This window comes from Coregonus lavaretus (genome assembly GCF_964263955.1).
Source record: "Coregonus lavaretus genome assembly, contig: HAP1_SCAFFOLD_473, whole genome shotgun sequence".
NCBI lineage: Eukaryota > Metazoa > Chordata > Actinopteri > Salmoniformes > Salmonidae > Coregonus > Coregonus lavaretus.
This window is the reverse complement of record NW_028164230.1, coordinates 164152-191093: the sequence shown is the minus strand read 5'-3', so window position 1 is coordinate 191093 and position 26942 is coordinate 164152. Positions and strand designations below refer to the sequence as shown.

General features: G+C 50.3%; 1 protein-coding gene across 1 annotated transcript in view; it reads right to left on the bottom strand.

Moving 5' to 3' along the window:
• The window catches only part of LOC311117303 (A disintegrin and metalloproteinase with thrombospondin motifs 3-like), a gene marked incomplete at both ends in the record, with an annotated part of 289214 nt that overhangs the window by 122420 nt on the left and 139852 nt on the right, over positions 1 to 26942 (bottom strand). The window contains 3 exons of the mRNA XM_084192269.1: positions 701 to 876; positions 25238 to 25383; positions 25475 to 25588. Coding sequence (XP_084048395.1) covers positions 701 to 876; positions 25238 to 25383; positions 25475 to 25588 — 436 coding nt within the window. The remainder of the gene's footprint in view (positions 1 to 700; positions 877 to 25237; positions 25384 to 25474; positions 25589 to 26942) is intronic.

Below are 26942 nucleotides of genomic sequence, written 5' to 3'. Positions count from 1 at the left end.
TGGCTGGCTAACAGGGCACGATGAGGCACAGTGGTGCTCCATGGCTGGCTAATAGGGCACGATGAGGCACAGTGGTGCTCCATGGCTGGCTAACAGGGCACGATGAGGCACAGTGGTGCTCCATGGCTGGCTAACAGGGCACGATGAGGCACAGTGGTGCTCCATGGCTGGCTAATAGGGCACGATGAGGCACAGTGGTGCTCCATGGCTGGCTAACAGGGCATGATGAGGCACAGTGGTGCTCCATGGCTGGCTAATAGGGCACGATGAGGCACAGTGGTGCTCCATGGCTGGCTAACAGGGCACGATGAGGCACAGTGGTGCTCCATGGCTGGCTAACAGGGCACGATGAGGCACAGTGGTGCTCCATGGCTGGCTAACAGGGCACGATGAGGCACAGTGGTGCTCCATGGCTGGCTAATAGGGCACGATGAGGCACAGTGGTGCTCCATGGCTGGCTAACAGGGCACGATGAGGCACAGTGGTGCTCCATGAAAAACACACACAACAAACACACACATACACTCTTAGAAAAAAAGGTGCTATCTAAAACCTAAACGGGTTATTCAGCTGTCCCCATTGGAGAACCCTTTGAAGAACCCTTTTCGGTTCTGTGAAAAAGGTTCTACCTGGAAACAGAAAGGGTTATCCTATGGGGACAGCTGAAGAAACCTTTTTTCTAAGAGTACACACTACTCACAGTCAGGGTGCTCATAGGGCAGCCAGTGGTGTTTGGTGTTCTGGAACTCAAAGTGGGAGTTGCGTAGCTGGCACTGCTGGGCCCTGAAGTCCTCAAAGTGTTTGGGGCAGTCCTCGGTGTTACATAGCTGGAACTCATAATTCACCCCGGGACAGTCCCCACCGCCGTTAGAGGGGCTGAGGAGAGGGGAGAAACATTCACTTTATCGTCATTATACATTTTCTAAATTACACAAACACATCTATCAGGTAGTGCAGGGGTACTCAAATAGGTTCAGTCACACAAATGTCCTGTGTGGTAAAAGGTCTGGATGGATATTGTCATTTATCAACAAAAAACCCACCGCACAGCCCATGCCGACCCCAAACTGTTCAAACTTTTCATACCGCTCTTGTTGGCGGAAAGGACATTTTCCCCTTTTAAAGCTAATTTCCTGCAATTCTACACATTTTTCCATGGGCCGAGAGAACATTTTGAAGTATTAAAGCTAATTTCCTGCAATTCCACACATTTTGCCATGTCAAATCAAATAAAATTGTATTGCCATGTCTTGTGTGTTCCTATGATACCTGGGTGACTCAATAAAATCAAATGGGGTCTCCCTGGGGGTCGAGGCCCCTGGGCACATAATCTGGCCATGATAAATACAAGATTTAGATAGGCTAACCAGCTAACTTACATACCTAGCTAACATGTGCTAGATTTAGATAGCTGGTTAGCCTAATTTACCTACCTAGCTAACATGTGCTAGTTTTAATTTTATTTCACCTTTATTTAACCAGGTAAGCCAGTTGAGAACAAGTTCTCATTTACAACTGCGACCTGGCCAAGATAAAGCAAAGCAGTGTGAAAACAACAACACAGAGTTACATATGGGGTAAAGAAAACATAAAGTCAAAAATACAAACAGAAAATATATAAACAGTGTGTGCAAATGTAGTAAATTATGGAGGTAAGGCAATAAATAGGCCATAGTGCAAAATAATTACAATTTAGTATTAATACTGGAATGATAGATGTGCAAATAGAGATACTGGGGTGCAAATGAGCAAAATAAATAACAATATGGGGATGAGGTAGTTGGGTGGGCTAATTACAGATGGGCTGTGTACAGGTGCAGTGATCGGTAAGCTGCTCTGACAACTGATGCTTAAAGTTAGTGAGGGAGATAAGAGTCTCCAGCTTCAGAGATTTTTGCAGTTCATTCCAGTCATTTGCAGCAGAGAACTGGAAGGAATGGCGGCCAAAGGAGGTGTTGGCTTTGGGGATGACCAGTGAGATATACCTGCTGGAACGCATACTACGGGTGGGTGTTGCTATGGTGACCAATGATCTAAGATAAGGCGGGGATTTGCCTAGAAGTGATTTATAGATGGCCTGGAGCCAGTGGGCTTGATGACGAATATGTAGTGAGGGCCAGCCAACGAGAGCATACAGGTCACAGTGGTGGGTAGTGTAAGGGGCTTTGGTGACAAAACGGATGGCACTGTGATAGACTACATCCAATTTGCTGAGTAGAGTGTTGGAAGCTATTTTGTAAATTTAAATTTAGATTTTAGTCATTTAGCAGACGCTCTTATCCAGAGCGACTTACAGTTAGTGAGTGCATAAATTTTTCATACTGGCCCCCCGTGGGAAACGAACCCACAACCCTGGCGTTGCAAGCGCCACGCTCTACCAACTGGCCCCCCGTGGGAAACGAACCCACAACCCTGGCGTTGCAAGCGCCACGCTCTACCAACTGGCCCCCCGTGGGAAACGAACCCACAACCCTGGCGTTGCAAGCGCCACGCTCTACCAACTGGCCCCCCGTGGGAAACGAACCCACAACTCTGGCGTTGCAAGCGCCACGCTCTACCAACTGGCCCCCCGTGGGAAACGAACCCACAACCCTGGCGTTGCAAACGCCACGCTCTACCAACTGGCCCCCCGTGGGAAACGAACCCACAACCCTGGCGTTGCAAGCGCCACGCTCTACCAACTGGCCCCCCGTGGGAAACGAACCCACAACCCTGGCGTTGCAAGCACCATGCTCTACCAACTGGCCCCCCGTGGGAAACGAACCCACAACCCTGGCGTTGCAAGCACCATGCTCTACCAACTGGCCCCCCGTGGGAAACGAACCCACAACCCTGGCGTTGCAAGCGCCACGCTCTACCAACTGAGCTACAGCGACATCGCCGAAGTCAAGGATCTGTAGGATAGTCCGTTTTACGAGGGCATGTTTAGCAGCATGAGTGAAGGAGGCTTTATTGCGAAATAGGAAGCCAATTCTAGATTTAACTTTGGATTGGAGATGCTTAATGTGAGTCTGGAAGGAGAGTTTACAGTCTAACCAGACACCTAGGTATTTGTAGTTGTCCACATATTCTAAGTCAGACCCGTCGAGAGTAGTGATTCTAGTCGGGCGGGCGGGCGGGTGCAAGCAGCGTTCGATTGAAGAGCATGCGTTTAGTTTTACTAGCGTTTAAGAGCAGTTGGAGGCTACGGAAGGAGTGTTGTATGGCATTGAAGCTCGTTTGGAGGTTTGTTAACACATTGTCCAATGAAGGGCCAGATGTATACAAAATGGTGTCATCTGCATAGAGGTGGATCTGAGAGTCACCAGCAGCAAGAGCGACATCATTAATATACACAGAGAAAAGAGTCGGCCCGAGAATTTAACCCTGTGGCACCCCCATATAGACTGCCAGAGGTCCAGACAACAGGCCCTCCGATTTGACACATTGAACTCTATCTGAGAAGTAGTTGGTGAACCAGGCGAGGCAGTCATTTGAGAAACCAAGGCTATTTAGTCTGCCAATAAGAATGCGGTGATTGACAGAGTCAAAAGCCTTGGCCAGGTCGATGAAGACGGCTGCAGAGTACTGTCTTTTATCGATCGCGGTTATTATATCGTTTAGGACCTTGAGCGTGGCTGAGGTGCACCCATGACCAGCTCGGAAACCAGATTGCATAGCGGAGAAGGTACGGTGGGATTCGAAATGGTCGGTGATCTGTTTGTTAACTAGGCTTTCAAATACTTTCGAAAGGCAGTGCAGGATGGATATAGGTCTGTAACAGTTTGGATCTAGAGTGTCTAATCTCTGGGGATCTCAGACGATAACGAAAGAGAGGTTGAACAGGCTAGTAATAGGGGTTGCGACAATTTCGGCGGCTAATTTTAGAAAGAAAAGGTCCAGATTGTTTTGCCCAGCTGATTTGTAGGGGTCCAGATTTAGCAGCTCTTTCAGAACATCAGCTGTCTGAATTTGGGTGAAGGAGAAGCGGGGGGGGACATGGCAGGTTGCAGCGGAGGGTGCAGAGCTGGTGTTAAAATACTTTGTGAATTCCACCAGGTTCATATATTAATATAGCATGTTGATTTGTTATCAGGCTGCATCCTGGGGAATAGGGGAGTGTGTACTTACGTTTAGCCCTGCGTGCTAAGGAGAGGTAGGCACGCTTTGTCTGTCGTCTTCAGAAAAGTACGATTCCTTTAAGCACAAAGTCATGACACATAATGTTGTATATTTAGAGTTTACTCATAAGTGGATGGTATTGTCAAGATGCTATTGTAATTGTACTTGTTAGGATGATATGAACATTCTGAATTCAACATGTGGTTACTAGCTAGCTAAGGTATTGTATATGTGAACGATGGCTAGGCTCCTCCACTGATCCCAGTTCAGTTCAACATGTGGTTACTAGCTAGCTAAGGTATTGTATGTGTGAACGATGGCTAGCTCCTCCACTGATCCCAGTCCTTTGTATTGTGCGTCTGTTGTAAAAGAGGCGACTATTGGCAGAACATATTTGTGCTCTACAAAGGTTTTGGATTTTCTTTTGGATGCAGGTATGTGGTTTTATCTATGTTAAATGTATGTTATGTGTTGATACATTATAAGGAGAGGCTGTACTCATTTTTGTATAGTAAAATAATTTTGATGAGAGAGGAGAGAGAGAGGTGACTATTGGCAGAACATATTTGTGCTCTACAAAAGGTTTTGTCTTTTCTTTTGGATGCAGAGAGAGAATTCTGATTCATTAAAACAGCCTGATCTCCGAAGTCCACGTCTATAGTCCCAATCAATCACACACAACGCAGAGATACAGCGGGGCAGTACAGCGCCGGTTACATTGGGGCCTTCTAGACCCGGATTCATCGTTGATCGACGTCAGCTCAATCACCGCGGCACTGCTGCTCTAGAGACTGTTTACATCATTGAGGTACTCCTGCTGCCTTGTGGCAAAAAGCGGAACTGCAATCTATTTTCTTTTCTGAAAACGATGTATTGAAAGTGCTGTTTATGGTTAACTAACATAGAAGTGTGTTCACCAACAGAAATGTTAACATAACATTAGTGGTTTAGTGACATGGCATCTTATAATGGTGATGATGAACACAAATGCACTGCTGGGAGGGGGAGGTTTTTCTCATACCCTGATCAAACCCATGTAAAGCGTGTAGGTTCCCCCATGTTTTGCTCCACTAAAAATACTGATGAAAGCCCTTCATCTAGTGTTAATCAAAATGCCCCTGTAGATGGTTTAGCTGAGCTGGTGACTCAGCTAGCCCGGGAAGTAGGGGGCTCCATTAAGGAGGAAATGCAGAGTGGTAGGTCCACTCATGAGCCACCAGTAAGTACAGAGACGATAAGTGATCATCACTCCGAGTCAGCAGGATATGTAGACCTCAGTAAAATGAAGTTCAACATGCAATCAGATGTGAAGGAACCTCCTACATATAGAGGAGATGGTACAGACAAATGCTCCATTCATGAATGGGAGGAGTTGATGAGAATATACTTGAGGAAGGGATGTCCTGTTGGGGAACAATCGGATGGGATTAGTTGATTATCTGGCAAAGCAAGAAACATGGTAAAGATAAATGTACGCAATGGGACAACTGTTGATCCTAAAGAGAAGCCAGAGATCGAATTTCAGCGAATTGGGCTACTCATGCATGCCTTTAGCTGATTTTTACAATACTAAACCTGTACCCGGAGAGGCTGTTATGGAGTATTGGGTTTGATTGAACAAGGCCATAGATGACGCTGACAAGGGCCTTAAGAGACAAGGTAAGAAGATTGACTCCAACTCAGATGTCGTCATTGATGTTTGTAACATACAGTGCCTTGCAAAAGTATTCATCCCCCTTGGTGTTTTTCCTATTTTGTTGCATTACAACCTGTAATTTAAATAGATTTTTATTTTGGATTTCATGTAATGGACATACACAAAATAGTCCAAATTGGTGAAGTGAAATGAAAAAATTACTTGTTTCATAAAATTCTAAAAAATAAATAACGGCAAAGTGGTGCGTGCATATGTATTCACCCCCTTTGCTATGAAGCCCCTAAATAAGATCTGGTGCAACCAATTACCTTCAGAAGTCACAGAATTAGTTAAATAAAGTCCACCTGTGTGCAATCTAAGTGTGTCACATGATCTCAGTATATATACACCTGTTCTGAAAGGCCCCAAAGTCTGCAACACCACTAAGCAATGGGCACCACCAAGCAAGCGGCACCATGAAGACCAAGGAGCTCTCCAAACAGGTCAGGGACAAAGTTGTGGTACAGATCAGGGTTGGTTTATTTTAAAAAATATCAGAAACTTTCAACATCCCACGGAGCACCATTAAATCTATTATTAAAAAATTGAAAGAATATGGCACCACAACAAACCTGCCAAGAGAGGGCCGCCCACCAAAACTCACAGACCAGGCAAGGAGGGCATTCATCAGAGAGGCAACAAAGAGACCAAAGATAACCCTGAAGGAGCTGCAAAGCTCCACAGCGGAGATTGGAGTATCTGTCCATAGGACCACTTTAAGCTGTACACTCCACAGAGCTGGGCTTTACGGAAGAGTGGCCAGAAAAAAACCATAGCTTAAAGAAAAGAAATAAGCAAACATGTTTGGTGTTCGCCAAAAGGCATATGGGAGACTGCCCAAACATATGGAAGAAGGTACTCTGGTCAGAAGAGACTAAAATTGAGCTTTTTGCCCATCAAGGAAAACGCTATGTCTGGCGCAAACCCAACACCTCTCATCACCCCGAGAACACCATCCCCACAGTGAAGCATGGTGGTGGCAGCATCATGCTGTGGGGTTGTTTTTCATCAGCAGGGACTGGGAAACTGGTCAGAATTGAAGGAATGATGGATGGCGCTAAATAGAGGGAAATTCTTGAAGGAAACCTGTCTCAGTCTTCCAGAGATTTGAGACTGGGACGGAGGTTCACCTTCCAGCAGGACAATGACCGTAAGCATACTGCTAAAGCAACACTTGAGTGGTTTAAGGGGAAACATTTAAATGTCTTGGAATGGCATAGTCAAAGCCCAGACCTCAATCCAATTGAGAATCTGTGGTATGACTTAAAGATTGCTGTACACCAGCGGAACCCATCCAACTTGAAGGAGTTGTAGCAATTTTGCCTTGAAGAATGGGCAAAAATCCCAGTGGCTAGATGTGCCAAGCTTATAGAGACATACCCCAAGAGACTTGCAGCTGTAATTGCTGCAATAGGTGGCTCTACAAAGTATTGACTTGGGTGGGGGGGGGGGGTGAACAGTTATGCACGCTCAAGTTTTCAGTTTTTTGTCTTATTTCTTGTTTGTTTCAAAATAAAAAATATTTTGCATCTTCAAAGAGGTAGGCCTGTTGTGTAAATCAAATGCTACAAATCCCCACAAAATCCATTTTAATTCCAGGTTGTAAGGAAACAAAATAGGAAAAAGGCCAAGGGGGGTGAATCGCAAGCCACTGTATTGCCCTGCCCCCTAACAGGCAGCAGTATTCCAATACAAGTCTGCTGAGAAATGGATTGAGAGTGAAGTACAGGAGAGAATCTATGAACATGAACGCCGCAGAAAGGACACCATGTGTCATTCTACCGCAGTATCCTCAAAGCAAGTAACCGTACATCCCCAGACAACTCAGTTTGAATGTGGGGCCAATGGGGGTGCGTGCAGTGACACTTCTCTCACATCAAGCGCCAAACAAGATGGGCAGAGTGCAAGTATCGAGAGGCTCATTCACCTGCTTGAACGTACCTTAGAGAAGAGCACACCACCTGTTATGGTTTCACAGACATAGGCCAGGGCGCCATCTTTCCCCGCCCAGCCCTTCAGGCGTAGATCACTCCACTGTGATGCACTGTAGACATGAGAACCTGTGCCTCTGGTGCTTTTCCCCAGATCATTGGAAGTCAAATTGTCCAAAACAGGGGGAACGCTTTGCCAATCCCGGCGGTGAGAGACGCCCAACACAGCAGCAGAGAAACCCACTACAGCAGCAGAGAAACCCACTACAGCAGCAGAGAAACCCACTACAGCAGCAGAGAAACCCACTACAGCAGCAGAGAAACCCACTACAGCAGCAGAGAAACCCACTACAGCAGCAGAGAAACCCACTACAGCAGCAACCGTTAAACTGACACGCCCACAGGTGAAAGGGGGAAATGTGGGTGTTCAACTGTCTGCCCCCAAGAAAGAATCTGATGATCTCGAGAAAACATATGAGATGTTGTGTTCTGATGCGAAAGGAGGAGAAACAATTGTTATGTTTGGTTCACAAGAGGTTGAGGCTTTTTCAGATTTGTTTTCCACCTCTGTGTCTGTACATGGGAAAGTGCAGCTTAAGGGCATGCTTGACACTGGGTCTATGGCCTGTACATTGAGTGAACCTACTGAGCAGAGACTTTTGGAAGCAGGTGCCCTTCCTCAGCAATATCAGCCTCCTAAAGAGTTAGTGGGTTGTGGGGGGAAGAAGGCCTCACCAAAGTGTTTCTATGACTTGGAGATGCAGATCTATGGGATTGATGTTAAAGTGCCCACCCTAGTTATTCCTGGACAGCGTGATGATCTTATCCTGGGATCGAATGTCATTAAGCATCTATTGCATGATATGAAGGGCACTGACAAATACTGGAAGCTAGTCAACAACATGGATGGCCAGACTCACTCACTAGAGGGTGAGCAGTTTCTGCAGATGATGACTAGTGTCACAAGATGGAAGGGACAGGAAGTTGATAGCAAGATTGGGACCGTGAAGCTCACTCAAGCTGTAACTCTTTTCCCCAAGACTGAACACTTAGCTTGGGGTAAACTTCCTACAAATGTGGCATTGTCTCCAGGCAGCACTGCAATAGTCGAGCCTACCAGGTCAAAGGTCATGCCCAGATACATACTTGTGTTTTAGAGTTATTACGCCCATGTGGGGAGATGGCTGGGTCCCTTTAAAGGTAGTAAACTGTTCAGATAAACATCTCACTCTAAGACGTAATATGAAGCTGGCCGATGTGTCCACATGCTTGGCTGTTGAGGATGCAACAATCTTCCAGGGCCTTCATGAGGTGAGGAAAACCCCAGTGGAACAGAAGCAGGATGACAATGGCTGCCACAACCTGAAACAAAGATTGTCAGATCTAGGATTAGGAGACATCGACATTGATGGATGCCAAGTGACTGACTAGTGGAAGGAGAAGCTTGTGAATGCCATCACAAAATATGAAGACATCTTCTCAAGACATAATCTGGACTGCGGAGAAGCCAGGGGTTATGTTCACCGTATCCACCTGGTCGATGACAGATCCTTCCGCCTACCATACAGAACGGTTCCGACTTGCTCCTACCTACCTCTCTGATTTGGTCCTGCCGTACATACCTAAACATACGCTACGGTCACAAGACGCAGGCCTCCTTATTGTCCCTCAAATGTCGAAGCAAACAGCTGGAGGCAGGGCTTTCTCCTATAGAGCTCCATTTTATGGAATGGTCTGCCTATCCATGTGAGAGACGCAGACTCAGTCTCGACCTTAAGTCTTTACTGAAGACTCATCTCTTCAGTAGGTCCTATGATTGAGTGTAGTCTGGCCCAGGGGTGCGAAGGTGACCAGCAAGGCACTGGAGTGACGAACCGCCCTTGCTGTCTCTGCCTGGCCGGCTCCCCTCTCTCCACTGGGATTCTCTGCCTCTGACCCTATTACGGGGGCTGAGTCACTGCCTTACTAGTGCTCTTCCATGCCGTCCCTAGGAGGGGTGCGTCACGTCGTGCCAGGGTTATTGCGTTATACTCGACTTGAGTGGGTTGAGTCACTGACGTGATCTTCTTGTCCGGTCTTGCGCCACCTCGAGCTCGTGCGGTGGTGGTAATATTTGTGGGCTATACTCAGCCTTGTCTCAGTGTAGCAAGTTGGTGCTCCTAACCCCTCCCATAGCACCACAGTCCCCCTATGGGAGGGGTTAGGAGTTAGGGGGAGTGTGGTTCTATGTGAGGGGTTAGGATCTAGGGGGAGTGTGGTTCTATGTGAGGGGTTAGGATATAGGGGTAGTGTGGTGCTATGGGAGGGGTTAGGAAATAGGGGAGTGTGGTGCTATGGGAGGGGTTAGAAGCTAGGGGGTGTGGTGCTATGGGAGGGGTTAGAAGCTAGGGGGAGTGTGGTGCTATGGGAGGGGTTAGGAAATAGGGGAGTGTGGTGCTATGGGAGGGGTTAGGAGTTAGGGGGGGTGTGGTGCTATGGGAGGGGTTAGGATATAGGGGGGGTGTGGTGCTATGGGAGGGGTTAGAAGCTAGGGGGAGTGTGGTGCTCTGGGAGGGGTTAGGAGTTAGGAAATAGGGGAGTGTGGTGCTATGGGAGGGGTTAGGATATAGGGGGAGTGTGGTGCTATGGGAGGGGTTAGGATATAGGGGGAGTGTGGTGCTATGGGAGGGGATAGGAGTTAGGGGGAGTGTGGTGCTATGGAAGGGGTTAGGATATAGGGGGAGTGTGGTGCTATGGGAGGGGTTAGGATATAGGGGGAGTGTGGTGCTATGGGAGGGGTTAGGATATAGGGGGAGTGTGGTGCTCTGGGAGGGGTTAGGATATAGGGGGAGTGTGGTGCTATTGGAGGGGTTAGGATATAGGGGGAGTGTGGTGCTATGGGAGGGGATAGGAGTTAGGGGTAGTGTGGTGCTATGGGAGGGGTTAGGATATAGGGGGAGTGTGGTGCTATGGGAGGGGTTAGGATATAGGGGGAGTGTGGTGCTATGGGAGGGGTTAGGATATAGGGGGAGTGTGGTGCTCTGGGAGGGGTTAGGATATAGGGGAAGTGTGGTGCTCTGGGAGGGGTTAGGATATAGGGGGAGTGTGGTGCTATTGGAGGGGTTAGGATATAGGGGGAGTGTGGTGCTCTGGGAGGGGTTAGGATATAGGGGGAGTGTGGTGCTATGGGAGGGGATAGGAGTTAGGGGTAGTGTGGTGCTATGGGAGGGGTTAGGATATAGGGGGAGTGTGGTGCTATGGGAGGGGTTAGGATATAGGGGGAGTGTGGTGCTCTGGGAGGGGTTAGGATATAGGGGGAGTGTGGTGCTATTGGAGGGGTTAGGAGTTAGGGGGAGTGTGGTGCTATTGGAGGGGTTAGGATATAGGGGGAGTGTGGTGCTATTGGAGGGGTTAGGATATAGGGGGAGTGTGGTGCTATTGGAGGGGTTAGGAGTTAGGGGGAGTGTGGTGCTATTGGAGGGGTTAGGATATAGGGGGAGTGTGGTGCTATTGGAGGGGTTAGGAGTTAGGGGGAGTGTTGTGCTATTGGAGGGGTTAGGATATAGGGGGAGTGTGGTGCTATTGGAGGGGTTAGGATATAGGGGGAGTGTGGTGCTATTGGAGGGGTTAGGATATAGGGGGAGTGTGGTGCTATTGGAGGGGTTAGGATATAGGGGGAGTGTGGTGCTATTGGAGGGGTTAGGAGTTAGGGGGAGTGTGGTGCTATTGGAGGGGTTAGGATATAGGGGGAGTGTGGTGCTATTGGAGGGGTTAGGAGTTAGGGGGAGTGTGGTGCTATTGGAGGGGTTAGGATATAGGGGGAGTGTGGTGCTCTGGGAGGGGTTAGGATATAGGGGGAGTGTGGTGCTATTGGAGGGGTTAGGATATAGGGGGAGTGTGGTGCTATTGGAGGGGTTAGGATATAGGGGGAGTGTGGTGCTATTGGAGGGGTTAGGATATAGGGGGAGTGTGGTGCTATTGGAGGGGTTAGGATATAGGGGGAGTGTGGTGCTATTGGAGGGGTTAGGAGTTAGGGGGAGTGTGGTGCTATTGGAGGGGTTAGGATATAGGGGGAGTGTGGTGCTATTGGAGGGGTTAGGATATAGGGGGAGTGTGGTGCTATTGGAGGGGTTAGGAGTTAGGGGGAGTGTGGTGCTATTGGAGGGGTTAGGATATAGGGGGAGTGTGGTGCTATTGGAGGGGTTAGGATATAGGGGGAGTGTGGTGCTATTGGAGGGGTTAGGATATAGGGGGAGTGTGGTGCTATTGGAGGGGTTAGGATATAGGGGGAGTGTGGTGCTATTGGAGGGGTTAGGATATAGGGGGAGTGTGGTGCTATTGGAGGGGTTAGGAGTTAGGGGGAGTGTGGTGCTATTGGAGGGGTTAGGATATAGGGGGAGTGTGGTGCTATTGGAGGGGTTAGGATATAGGGGGAGTGTGGTGCTATTGGAGGGGTTAGGATATAGGGGGAGTGTGGTGCTATTGGAGGGGTTAGGATATAGGGGGAGTGTGGTGCTATTGGAGGGGTTAGGATATAGGGGGAGTGTGGTGCTATTGGAGGGGTTAGGAGTTAGGGGGAGTGTGGTGCTATTGGAGGGGTTAGGATATAGGGGGAGTGTGGTGCTATTGGAGGGGTTAGGATATAGGGGGAGTGTGGTGCTATTGGAGGGGTTAGGAGTTAGGGGGAGTGTGGTGCTATTGGAGGGGTTAGGATATAGGGGGAGTGTGGTGCTATTGGAGGGGTTAGGAGTTAGGGGGAGTGTGGTGCTATTGGAGGGGTTAGGATATAGGGGGAGTGTGGTGCTATTGGAGGGGTTAGGAGTTAGGGGGAGTGTGGTGCTATTGGAGGGGTTAGGAGTTAGGGGGAGTGTGGTGCTATTGGAGGGGTTAGGATATAGGGGGAGTGTGGTGCTATTGGAGGGGTTAGGAGTTAGGGGGAGTGTGGTGCTATTGGAGGGGTTAGGATATAGGGGGAGTGTGGTGCTATTGGAGGGGTTAGGATATAGGGGGAGTGTGGTGCTATTGGAGGGGTTAGGAGTTAGGGGGAGTGTGGTGCTATTGGAGGGGTTAGGATATAGGGGGAGTGTGGTGCTATTGGAGGGGTTAGGAGTTAGGGGGAGTGTGGTGCTATTGGAGGGGTTAGGATATAGGGGGAGTGTGGTGCTATTGGAGGGGTTAGGAGTTAGGGGGAGTGTGGTGCTATTGGAGGGGTTAGGAGTTAGGGGGAGTGTGGTGCTATTGGAGGGGTTAGGATATAGGGGGAGTGTGGTGCTATTGGAGGGGTTAGGAGTTAGGGGGAGTGTGGTGCTATTGGAGGGGTTAGGATATAGGGGGAGTGTGGTGCTATTGGAGGGGTTAGGAGTTAGGGGGAGTGTGGTGCTATTGGAGGGGTTAGGAGTTAGGGGGAGTGTGGTGCTATTGGAGGGGTTAGGATATAGGGGGAGTGTGGTGCTATTGGAGGGGTTAGGAGTTAGGGGGAGTGTGGTGCTATTGGAGGGGTTAGGATATAGGGGGAGTGTGGTGCTATTGGAGGGGTTAGGATATAGGGGGAGTGTGGTGCTATTGGAGGGGTTAGGAGTTAGGGGGAGTGTGGTGCTATTGGAGGGGTTAGGATATAGGGGGAGTGTGGTGCTATTGGAGGGGTTAGGAGTTAGGGGGAGTGTGGTGCTATTGGAGGGGTTAGGATATAGGGGGAGTGTGGTGCTATTGGAGGGGTTAGGAGTTAGGGGGAGTGTGGTGCTATTGGAGGGGTTAGGAGTTAGGGGGAGTGTGGTGCTATTGGAGGGGTTAGGATATAGGGGGAGTGTGGTGCTATTGGAGGGGTTAGGATATAGGGGGAGTGTGGTGCTATTGGAGGGGTTAGGAGTTAGGGGGAGTGTGGTGCTATTGGAGGGGTTAGGAGTTAGGGGGAGTGTGGTGCTATTGGAGGGGTTAGGATATAGGGGGAGTGTGGTGCTATTGGAGGGGTTAGGAGTTAGGGGGAGTGTGGTGCTATTGGAGGGGTTAGGAGTTAGGGGGAGTGTGGTGCTATTGGAGGGGTTAGGAGTTAGGGGGAGTGTGGTGCTATTGGAGGGGTTAGGATATAGGGGGAGTGTGGTGCTATTGGAGGGGTTAGGAGTTAGGGGGAGTGTGGTGCTATTGGAGGGGTTAGGAGTTAGGGGGAGTGTGGTGCTATTGGAGGGGTTAGGAGTTAGGGGGAGTGTGGTGCTATTGGAGGGGTTAGGAGTTAGGGGGAGTGTGGTGCTATTGGAGGGGTTAGGAGTTAGGGGGAGTGTGGTGCTATTGGAGGGGTTAGGATATAGGGGGAGTGTGGTGCTATTGGAGGGGTTAGGAGTTAGGGGGAGTGTGGTGCTATTGGAGGGGTTAGGAGTTAGGGGGAGTGTGGTGCTATTGGAGGGGTTAGGAGTTAGGGGGAGTGTGGTGCTATTGGAGGGGTTAGGATATAGGGGGAGTGTGGTGCTATTGGAGGGGTTAGGAGTTAGGGGGATTGTAGTGCTATTGGAGGGGTTAGGAGTTAGGGGGAGTGTGGTGCTATTGGAGGGGTTAGGAGTTAGGGGGAGTGTGGTGCTATTGGAGGGGTTAGGAGTTAGGGGGAGTGTAGTGCTATGGAAGGGGTTAGGATATAGGGGGAGTGTGGTGCTATTGGAGGGGTTAGGATATAGGGGGAGTGTGGTGCTATTGGAGGGGTTAGGATATAGGGGGAGTGTGGTGCTATTGGAGGGGTTAGGAGTTAGGGGGAGTGTGGTGCTATTGGAGGGGTTAGGAGTTAGGGGGAGTGTGGTGCTATTGGAGGGGTTAGGAGTTAGGGGGAGTGTGGTGCTATTGGAGGGGTTAGGATATAGGGGGAGTGTGGTGCTATTGGAGGGGTTAGGAGTTAGGGGGATTGTAGTGCTATTGGAGGGGTTAGGAGTTAGGGGGAGTGTGGTGCTATTGGAGGGGTTAGGAGTTAGGGGGAGTGTGGTGCTATTGGAGGGGTTAGGAGTTAGGGGGAGTGTAGTGCTATGGAAGGGGTTAGGATATAGGGGGAGTGTGGTGCTATTGAAGGGGTTAGGATATAGGGGGAGTGTGGTGCTATTGGAGGGGTTAGGAGTTAGGGGGAGTGTAGTGCTATGGAAGGGGTTAGGATATAGGGGGAGTGTGGTGCTATTGAAGGGGTTAGGATATAGGGGGAGTGTGGTGCTATTGAAGGGGTTAGGATATAGGGGGAGTGTGGTGCTATTGAAGGGGTTAGGATATAGGGGGAGTGTGGTGCTATTGAAGGGGTTAGGATATAGGGGGAGTGTGGTGCTATTGGAGGGGTTAGGAGTTAGGGGGAGTGTGGTGCTATTGGAGGGGTTAGGAGTTAGGGGGAGTGTGGTGCTATTGGAGGGGTTAGGAGTTAGGGGGAGTGTGGTGCTATTGGAGGGGTTAGGAGTTAGGGGGAGTGTGGTGCTATTGGAGGGGTTAGGAGTTAGGGGGAGTGTGGTGCTATTGGAGGGGTTAGGAGTTAGGGGGAGTGTGGTGCTATTGGAGGGGTTAGGAGTTAGGGGGAGTGTGGTGCTATTGGAGGGGTTAGGAGTTAGGGGGAGTGTGGTGCTATTGGAGGGGTTAGGAGTTAGGGGGAGTGTGGTGCTATTGGAGGGGTTAGGAGTTAGGGGGAGTGTGGTGCTATTGGAGGGGTTAGGATATAGGGGGAGTGTGGTGCTATTGGAGGGGTTAGGAGTTAGGGGGAGTGTGGTGCTATTGGAGGGGTTAGGAGTTAGGGGGAGTGTGGTGCTATTGGAGGGGTTAGGAGTTAGGGGGAGTGTGGTGCTATTGGAGGGGTTAGGATATAGGGGGAGTGTGGTGCTATTGAAGGGGTTAGGATATAGGGGGAGTGTGGTGCTATTGAAGGGGTTAGGATATAGGGGGAGTGTGGTGCTATTGGAGGGGTTAGGATATAGGGGGAGTGTGGTGCTATTGGAGGGGTTAGGAGTTAGTGGGAGTGTGGTGCTATTGGAGGGGTTAGGAGTTAGGGGGAGTGTGGTGCTATTGGAGGGGTTAGGATATAGGGGGAGTGTGGTGCTATTGGAGGGGTTAGGATATAGGGGGAGTGTGGTGCTATTGGAGGGGTTAGGAGTTAGGGGGAGTGTGGTGCTATTGGAGGGGTTAGGATATAGGGGGAGTGTGGTGCTATTGGAGGGGTTAGGAGTTAGGGGGAGTGTGGTGCTATTGGAGGGGTTAGGAGTTAGGGGGAGTGTGGTGCTATTGGAGGGGTTAGGAGTTAGGGGGAGTGTGGTGCTATTGGAGGGGTTAGGATATAGGGGGAGTGTGGTGCTATTGGAGGGGTTAGGAGTTAGGGGGAGTGTGGTGCTATTGGAGGGGTTAGGAGTTAGGGGGAGTGTGGTGCTATTGGAGGGGTTAGGAGTTAGGGGGAGTGTGGTGCTATTGGAGGGGTTAGGATATAGGGGGAGTGTGGTGCTATTGGAGGGGTTAGGAGTTAGGGGGAGTGTGGTGCTATTGGAGGGGTTAGGAGTTAGGGGGAGTGTGGTGCTATTGGAGGGGTTAGGAGGAGTGTGGTCCTATGGAAGGGGATAGGATATAGGGGGAGTGTGGTGCTATTGAAGGGGTTAGGATATAGGGGGAGTGTGGTGCTATTGGAGGGGTTAGGAGTTAGGGGGAGTGTGGTCCTATGGAAGGGGATAGGATATAGGGGGAGTGTGGTGCTATTGAAGGGGTTAGGATATAGGGGGAGTGTGGTGCTATTGGAGGGGTTAGGAGTTAGGGGGAGTGTGGTCCTATGGAAGGGGTTAGGATATAGGGGGAGTGTGGTGCTATTGGAGGGGTTAGGAGTTAGGGGGAGTGTGGTGCTATTGGAGGGGTTAGGAGTTAGGGGGAGTGTAGTGCTATTGGAGGGGTTAGGAGTTAGGGGGAGTGTGGTCCTATGGAAGGGGTTAGGATATAGGGGGAGTGTGGTGCTATTGGAGGGGTTAGGAGTTAGGGGGAGTGTGGTGCTATTGGAGGGGTTAGGAGTTAGGGGGAGTGTGGTGCTATTGGAGGGGTTAGGATATAGGGGGAGTGTGGTGCTATTGAAGGGGTTAGGATATAGGGGGAGTGTGGTGCTATTGGAGGGGTTAGGAGTTAGGGGGAGTGTGGTCCTATGGAAGGGGTTAGGATATAGGGGGAGTGTGGTGCTATTGGAGGGGTTAGGATATAGGGGGAGTGTGGTGCTATTGAAGGGGTTAGGATATAGGGGGAGTGTGGTGCTATTGGAGGGGTTAGGAGTTAGGGGGAGTGTGGTCCTATGGAAGGGGTTAGGATATAGGGGGAGTGTAGTGCTATTGGAGGGGTTAGGATATAGGGGGAGTGTAGTGCTATTGGAGGGGATAGGAGTTAGGGGGAGTGTGGTCCTATGGAAGGGGATAGGATATAGGGGGAGTGTGGTGCTATGGGAGGGGATAGGAGTTAGGGGGAGTGTGGTCCTATGGAAGGGGATAGGAGTTAGGGGGAGTGTGGTGCTATGGGAGGGGATAGGAGTTAGGGGGAGTGTGGTGCTATGGGAGGGGATAGGAGTTAGGGGGAGTGTGGTCCTATGGAAGGGGATAGGAGTTAGGGGGAGTGTGGTGTTAGGATATAGGATATCAGTAAATGGCACAGGCTGGGCTCCCTGCCTGTGCCATTAAACCCCTACAACTCCTCCAGAATGCCGCAGCCCGTCTGGTGTTCAACCTTCCCAAGTTCTCTCACGTCACCCCGCTCCTCCGCACACTCCACTGGCTTCCAGTTGAAGCTCGCATCTGCTACAAGACCATGGTGCTTGCCTACGGAGCTGTGAGGGGAACGGCACCTCCGCACCTTCAGGCTCTGATCAGTCCCTACACCCAAACGAGGCATTGCGTTCATCCACCTCTGGCCTGTTAGCCCCCCTACCTCTGCGGAAGCACAGCTCCCGCTCAGCCCAGTCAAAACTGTTCGCTGCTCTGGCACCCCAATGGTGGAACAAGCTCCCTCACGACGCCAGGACAGTGGAGTCACTCACCACCTTCCGGAGACATTTGAAACCCCACCTCTTTAAGGAATACCTGGGATAGGATAAAGTGTTCCTTCTAACCCCCCCCCCCCCCCCCAAATTGTAAAGTGGTTATCCCACTGGCTATAGGGTGAACGCACCAATTTGTGAGTCGCTCTGGCTAAGAGCGTCTGCTAAATGACGTTAATGTGCCCTTGAGCAAGGCACTTAACCCTAATTGCTCCTGTAAGTCGCTCTGGATAAGAGCGTCTGCTAAATGACTAAAATGTAAATGTAATGGTGCTCTGGGAGGGGTTAGGATATAGGGGGAGTGTGGTGCTCTGGGAGGGGTTAGGAGTTAGGGGGAGTGTGGTGCTCTGGGAGGGGTTAGGAGTTAGGGGGAGTGTGGTGCTCTGGGAGGGGTTAGGAGTTAGGGGGAGTGTGGTGCTCTGGGAGGGGTTAGGAGTTAGGATATAGGGGGAGTGTGGTGCTCTGGGAGGGGTTAGGATATAGGGGGAGTGTGGTGCTCTGGGAGGGGTTAGGAGTTAGGGGGAGTGTGGTGCTCTGGGAGGGGTTAGGATATAGGGGGAGTGTGGTGCTCTGGGAGGGGTTAGGAGTTATGTGGAGTGTGGTTTTATTAGAAGGATTAGGGTTAGGAGTTAGGGGGAGTGAAGATCTCTGGGTGTGGTTAGGATTTAGGGGGAGTTTGGCGCTATGTGAACAACTGTTCAGTGAAACAATTTTAGTTTCTGAGGTAGAAGTTTTTGGTGAGGGAGGCCCCCCTCTCTCCTCTCCCAGATGCTTAGCTCATTTCATTCCGATCTCCTCTGCATTTTTGTAGCCATTTGCTACAGCCTGTCAACTATGCCTCTGCCTATCCCTGTTCTCTCGTCTCTGCACAGGCTACACAAACAACGCACAACATCGCGCGGCTGCTGCCTCTCCAACCTGGTGGTCCCTGCTCGCACCCCTCACCTGGAGTTCCAGGTCGCAGGCAGCCTCTGGAACTGCCGTTCTGCTGCCAACAAAGCTGACTTCATCCCAGCCTATGCCAACCTCCAGTCCCTCGACTTCCTGGCGCTGACGGAAACATGGATCACCACTGAAAACACGGCTACTCCTACTGCTCTCTCCTCGTCTGACCATGTGTTCTCGCATACCCCGAGAGCATCTGGTCAGAGGGGTGGTGGTACAGGAATCCTCATCTCTCCCAAGTGGACATTCTCAATTTTTCCCCTAACTCATCTGTCTATCTCCTCATTTGAATTCCATGCTGTCACAGTCACTAACCCATTTAAGCTTAATATCCTTGTCATCTATCGCCCTCCAGGTTCCCTTGGAGAGTTCATCAACGAGCTTGACGCCTTGATAAGTTCCTTTCCTGAGGATGGCTCACCCCTCACAGTTTTGGGGGATTTCAACCTCCCTATGTCCACGTTTGACTCATTTCTCTCTGCCTCCTTCTTTCCACTCCTCTCCTCTTTTGACCTCACCCTCTCACCGTCCCCCCCTACTCACAAGGCAGGCAATACGCTTGACCTCATCTTCACTAGATGCTGCTCCTCTACTAATCTCACTGCAACTCCCCTCCAAGTCTCCGACCACTACTTTGTTTCCTTTTCTCTCTCGCTCTCCTCCCACACTACTCACTCTGCCCCTACACAGATGGTAATGCGCCGCCGCAACCTTCGCTCTCTCTCTCCCACTACTCTCTCCTCTTCCATCCTATCATCTCTTCCCTCTGCTCAATCCTTCTCCCTCCAATCTCCTGATTCTGCCTCCTCAACCCTCCTCTCCTCCCTTTCTGCATCCTTTGACTCTCTGTGTCCCCTATCCTCCCGGCCGGCTCGGTCCTCCCCCCCAGCTCCGTGGCTTGATGACTCACTGCGAGCTCACAGAACAGAGCTCCGGGCAGCGGAGCGGAAATGGAAGAAAACTAAACTCCCTACCGACCTGGCATCTTTTCACTCCCTCCTCTCTACATTTTCTTCATCTGTTTCTGCTGCTAAGGCCACCTTCTACCACTCTAAATTCCAAGCATCTGCCTCTAACCCTAGGAAGCTCTTTGCCACATTTTCCTCCCTCCTGAATCCTCCTCCCCCCCCCCCCACCTCCTCTCTCTCTGTGGATGACTTCGTCAACCACTTTGAAAAGAAGGTTGACGACATCCGATCCTCGTTTGTTAAGTCTAATAACACTGCTGGTCCTGCTCACACTGCCCTACCCTATGCTTTGACTTCTTTCTCCCCTCTCTCTCCAGATAAAATCCTGCGACTTGTGACTGCAGGCCGCCCAACAACCTGCCCGCTTGACCCCATCCCCTCCTCCCTTCTCCAGACCATCTCCGGTGACCTTCTCCCCTACCTCACCTCGCTGATCAACTCATCCTTGACCGCTGGCCATGTCCCTTCCGTCTTCAAGAGAGCGAGAGTTGCTCCCCTCCTCAAAAAACCAACACTCGACCCCACTGATGTCAACAACTACAGACCAGTATCCCTTCTTTCTTTTCTTTCCAAAACTATTGAGCGTGCCGTCTTTAGCCAACTCTCTTGCTATCTCTCTCAGAATGACCTTCTTGATCCAAACCAATCAGGTTTCAGGACTGGTCATTCAACTGAGACTGCTCTTCTCTGTGTCACGGAGACTCTCCGCACTGCTAAAGCTAACTCTCTCTCCTCTGCTCTTGTCCTTCTAGACCTGTCTGCTGCCTTTGATACTGTGAACCATCAGATCCTCCTCTCCACCCTCTCCGAGATGGGCATCTCCGGCGCGGCTCACTCCTGGATTGCGTCCTACCTGACCGGTCGCTCCTACCAAGTGGCGTGGCGGGAAGCTGTCTCCGCACCACGTGCTCTCACCACTGGTGTCCCCCAGGGATCGGTTCTGGGCCCTCTCCTTTTCTCCCTATACACCAAGTCACTTGGCTCTGTCATATCCTCACATGGTCTCTCCTATCATTGCTACGCTGACGATACACAACTAATCTTCTCCTTTCCCCCTTCTGATAACCAGGTGGCGAATCGCATCTCTGCATGTCTGGCAGACATATCAGTATGGATGACGGATCACCACCTCAAGCTGAACCCTGGCAAGACGGAGCTGCTCTTCCTCCCGGGGAAGGACTGCCCGTTCCATGATCTCGCCATCACGGTTGACAACTCCGCTGTGTCCTCCTCCCAGAGTGCGAAGAGCCTAGGCGTGACCCTGGACAACACCCTGTCGTTCTCCGCCAACATCAAGGCGGTGACCCGCTCCTGCAGGTTCATGCTCTACAACATTCGGAGAGTGCGACCCTGCCTTACACAGGAAGCGGCGCAGGTCCTGGTCCAGGCACTTGTCATCTCCCGTCTGGACTACTGCAACTCGCTGTTGGCTGGGCTCCCTGCCTGTGCCATTAAACCCCTACAACTCATCCAGAATGCCGCAGCCCGTCTGGTGTTCAACCTTCCCAAGTTCTCTCACGTCACCCCCCTCCTCCGCACACTCCACTGGCTTCCAGTTGAAGCTCGCATCCGCTACAAGACCATGGTGCTTGCCTATGGAGCAGTGAGGGGAACGGCACCTCTGTACCTTCAGGCTCTGATCAGTCCCTACACCCAAACGAGGACATTGCGTTCATCCACCTCTGGCCTGCTGGCTCCCCTTCCTCTGCGGAAGCACAGCTCCCGCTCAGCCCAGTCAAAACTGTTCGCTGCTCTGGCACCCCAATGGTGGAACAAGCTCCCTCACGACGCCAGGACAGCGGAGTCACTCACCACCTTCCGGAGACATTTGAAACCCCACCTCTTTAAGGAATACCTGGGATAGGATAAAGTATTCCTTCTAACCCCCCCCCCCCCCCCCCCCCCCCCAAATTGTAAAGTGGTTATCCCACTGGCTATAGGGTGAACGCACCAATTTGTGAGTCGCTCTGGCTAAGAGCGTCTGCTAAATGACGTTAATGTGCCCTTGAGCAAGGCACTTAACCCTAATTGCTCCTGTAAGTCGCTCTGGTTAAGAGCGTCTGCTAAATGACTAAAATGTAAATGTAAATGTAATTGGAGCTTTCTACTATGGGAGGGGTTAGGGTTAGGAGAAAAAGTGTTGCTATGGATAGAACGGCTGACTCCGGTAAGACAAGGGCTGGTGCACAAAATAAAATACTAAGGAAGTCTCGAGGTTTTGCTCGCCTGAGGTAGAGTATCTTATGATAAGCTGTAGACCACACTATTTACCAAGAGAGTTTTCATCTATATTTTTCATAGCTGTCTATTTACCACCACAAACCAATGCTGGCATTAAGATTGCACTCAATGAGCTGTATAAGGCCATAAGGGAACAGGAAAACGCTCATCCAGAGGCAGCGCTCCTAGTGGCCGGGGACTTTAATGCAGGGAAACTTAAATCCGTTCTACCTCATTTCTACCAGCATGTTAAATGTGCAACCAGAGGAAAAAAAACTCTAGACCACCTTTACTCCACACACAGAGACGCATACAAAGCTCTCCCTCGCCCTCCATTTGGCAAATCTGACCATAACTCTATCCTCCTGATTCCTGCTTATAAGCAAAAACTAAAGCAGGAAGCACCAGTGACTCGGTTAATAAAAAAGTGGTCAGATGATGCAGATGCTAAGCTACAGGACTGTTTTGCTAGCACAGACTGGAACATGTTCCGGGATTCTTCAGACAGCATTGAGGAGTACACCACATCAGTAACTGGCTTCATCAATAACTGCATCGATGTTGTCGTCCCCACAGTGACCGTACGTACATATCCCAACCAGAAGCCATGGATTACAGGAAACATCCGCACTGAGCTAATGGGTAGAGCTGCCGCTTTCAAGGAGCGGGACTCTAACCCGGACGCTTATAAGAAATCCCGCTATGCCCTCTGACGAACCATCAAACAGGCAAAGAGTCAATAGAGGACTAAGATTGAATCGTACTACACCGGCTCTGACGCTCGTCGGATGTGGCAGGGCTTGAAAACGATTAGAGACTACAAAGGGAAGCACAGCCGCGAGCTTCCCAGTGACACAAGCCTACCAGAAGTGCTAAACCACTTCTACGCTCGCTTCGAGGCAAGCAACACTGAAGCATGCATGAGAGCACCAGCTGTTCCGGATGACTATGTGATCACGCTCTCCGTAGCCGATGTGAGTAAGACTTTTAAGCAGGTCAACATTCACAAGGCCGCAGGGCCAGACGGATTACCAGGACGTGTACTCCGAGCATGTGCTGACCAACTGGCAAGTGTCTTCATTGACATTTTCAACATGTCCCTGACTGAGTCTGTAATACCAACATGTTTCAAGCAGACCACCATAGTCCCCGTGCCCAAGGACTCTAAGATAACCTGCCTAAATGACTACCGACCCGTAGCACTGACGTCTGTAGCCATGAAGTGCTTTGAAAGGCTGGTCATGGCTCACATCAACACCATTATCCCAGAAACCCTAGACCCACTCTAATTTGCATACCGCCCCAACAGATCCACAGATGATGCAATCTCTATTGCACTCCACACTGCCCTTTCCCACCTGGACAAGAGGAACACCTACGTGAGAATGCTATTCATTGACTACAGCTCAGCATTCAACACCATAGTGCCCTCAAAGCTCATCACTAAGCTAAGGATCCTGGGACTAAACCCCTCCCTCTGCAACTGTATCCTGGACTTCCTGACGGACCGCCCCCAGGTGGTAAGGGTAGGTAACAACACATCTGCCACACTGATCCTCAACACGGGGGCCCCTCAGGTGTGCGTGCTCAGTCCCCTCCTGTACTCCCTGTTCACCCATGACTGCATGGCCAGGCACAACTCCAACACCATCATTAAGTTTGCCGACGACACAACAGTGGTAGGCCTGATCACCGACAACGATGAGACAGCCTATAGGGAGGAGGTCAGAGACCTGGCCGTGTGGTGCCAGGATGACAACCTCTCCCTCAACGTGACCAAGACAAAGGAGATGATTGTGGACTACAGGAAAAAAAAAGAGGACTGAGCACATCCCCATTCTCATCAACGGGGCTGTAGTGGAACAGGTTGAGAGCTTCAAGTTCTTTGGTGTCCACATCACCAACAAACTATCATGGTCCAAACACACCAAGACAGTCGTGAAGAGGGCACGACAAAGCCTATTCCCCCTCAGGAGACTGAAAAGATTTGGCATGGGTCCTCAGATCCTCAGAAAAATTCTACAGCTGCACCATCGAGAGCATCCTGACTGGTTGCATCACTGCCTGGTATGGCAACTGCTTGGCCTCTGACCGCAAGGCACTACAGAGGGTAGTGCGTACGGCCCAGTACATCACTGGGGCCAAGCTTCCTGCCATCCAGGACCTCTATACCAGGCGGTGTCAGAGGAAGGCCCTCAAAATTGTCAAAGACTCCAGCCACCCTAGTCATAGACTGTTCTCTCTGCTACCGCACGGCAAGCGGTACCGGAGTGCCAAGTCTAGGTCCAAAAGACTTCTCAACAGCTTCTACCCCCAAGCCATAAGACTCCTGAACAGCTAATCATGGCTACCCGGACTATTTGCACTGCCCCCCCACCCCCACCCCATCTTTTTACGCTCCTGCTACTCTGTTAATTATTTATGCATAGTCACTTTAACTCTACCCACATGTACATATTACTTCAACTACCTCAACTAGCCGGTGCCCCCGCACATTGACTCTGCACCGGTACCCCCCTGTGATAGCCTCCCAAATGTTGTTTTATTTTACTTTTTTATAAAAAATAAATGCACTGTTGGTTAAGGGCTTAGTAAGCATTTCACTGTAATGTCTGCACCTGTTATATTCGGCGCATGTGGCCAATACAATTTGATTTGATTTGATTTGATGGAGGGTTAGGAGTTAAATTGAGTTTGGTGCTATGGGAGGGTTAGGAGTTAGGGGGAATGTGGTGATATGGAGGGTTAGGATTTAGGGGGAATGTGGTGATATGGAGGGTTAGGAGTTAGGGGGAGTGTGGTGATATGGAGGGTTAGGAGTTAGGGGGAATGTGGTGATATGGAGGGTTAGGATTTAGGGGGAATGTGGTGATATGGAGGGTTAGGAGTTAGGGGGAGTGTGTTGCTATTGGAGTGGTTAAGCGGAGTTTGGTGCTATGGAACTGTTTAGGGTTAGGGTTAGGGAGGGACTAGGAGTTAGGGGTAGTGTGGTGATATTGGAGGGGTTAGGATATAGGGGGAGTGTGGTGCTCTGGGAGGGGTTAGGATATAGGGGGAGTGTGGTGCTATGGGAGGGGTTAGGAGTTAGGGGGAGTGTGGTGCTCTGGGAGGGGTTAGGAGTTAGGGGGAGTGTGGTGCTCTGGGAGGGGTTAGGATATAGGGGGAGTGTGGTGCTATGGGAGGGGTTAGGAGTTAGGGGGAGTGTGGTGCTATTGGAGGGGTTAGGATATAGGGGGAGTGTAGTGCTATGGAAGGGGTTAGGATATAGGGGGAGTGTGGTGCTATTGGAGGGGTTAGGAGTTAGGGGGAGTGTGGTGCTATGGAAGGGGTTAGGATATAGGGGGAGTGTGGTGCTATTGGAGGGGTTAGGATATAGGGGGAGTGTAGTGCTGGGTCTTACACTGGGTTGTTGCACTGGCGAGTTCTGAAGCGAACCCCGGTCCCACAGGAGCGGGAACAGGAACCATATTTAGTCCAGGAGCCCCAGGAGCCATCCTGCGTCACCTGGTTGGCATTCTTCCACATGCAGTGACCTTTATAGCACCACTATAGAGGAACCAGAGGACAGTCAGACAGACACAACAACAAGCTGAGCTAATGGTTCCATAGTCATGCATCGTTTAGGAGGAGTTCTCACCTTCCCAGGAGCACACTCAGTCCCGTCCAGGGGAGGGCCTTTCTTGGTCTTGCAGAAGTATGGGTTGTCAGGGTGACTGCACCACAGCTGCTTACACGGGTCAAATGTGCGAAACTGGAAGAAGAAGAGGAAGAAGAAGACATGACCAACAGCACCATTCAGAACCCAAAAGCACCAACAGCACCATTCAGAACCCAACAACACCAACAACACCATTCAGAACCCAACAGCACCAACAACACCATACAGAACCCAACAGCACCAATAACACCATACAGAACACAACAGCACCAACAACACCATTCAGAACCCAACAGCACCAACAACACCATTCCGAACCCAACAGCACCAACAACACCATTCAGAACCCAACAGCACCAACAACACCATACAGAACCCAACAGCACCAATAACACCATACAGAACACAACAGCACCAACAACACCATTCAGAACCCAACAGCACCAATAACACCATTCAGAACCCAACAGCACCAATAACACCATAAAGAACCCAACAGCACCAATAACACCATACAGAACACAACAGCACCAACAACACCATTCAGAACCCAACAGCACCAACAACACCATTCAGAACCCAACAGCACCAACAACACCATACAGAACACAACAGCACCAACAACACCATTCCGAACCCAACAGCACCAACAACACCATTCAGAACCCAACAGCACCAACAACACCATACAGAACCCAACAGCACCAATAACACCATACAGAACACAACAGCACCAACAACACCATTCAGAACCCAACAGCACCAATAACACCATTCAGAACCCAACAGCACCAATAACACCATAAAGAACCCAACAGCACCAATAACACCATACAGAACACAACAGCACCAACAACACCATTCAGAACCCAACAGCACCAATAACACCATTCAGAACCCAACAGCACCAATAACACCATAAAGAACCCAACAGCACCAATAACACCATTCAGAACCCAACAGCACCAACAAAACCATACAGAACCCAACAGCACCAATAACACCATACAGAACCCAACAGCACCAACAACACCATACAGAACCAAACAGCACCAATAACACCATACAGAACCCAACAACACCATGCAGAACCCAACAGAACAAATAACACCATTCAGAACCCAATAGCACCCACAACACCATACAGAACCCAACAGCACCAATAACACCATACAGAACCCAACAGCACCATTCAGAACCCAACAGCACCAATAACACCATTCAGAAACCAACAGCACCAACAACACCATTCAGAAACCAACAGCATCAATAAAACCATTCAGAAACCAACATCAACAATAAGTCAGTCCAACTCCCCTAGAGGAATGACTCCCCTCTATTTAGAGTCAGTCCAATTCCCCTAGAGGAATGACTCCCCTCTATTTAGAGTCAGTCCAACTCCCCTAGAGGAATGACTCCCCTCTATTTAAAGTCAGTCCAACTGCCC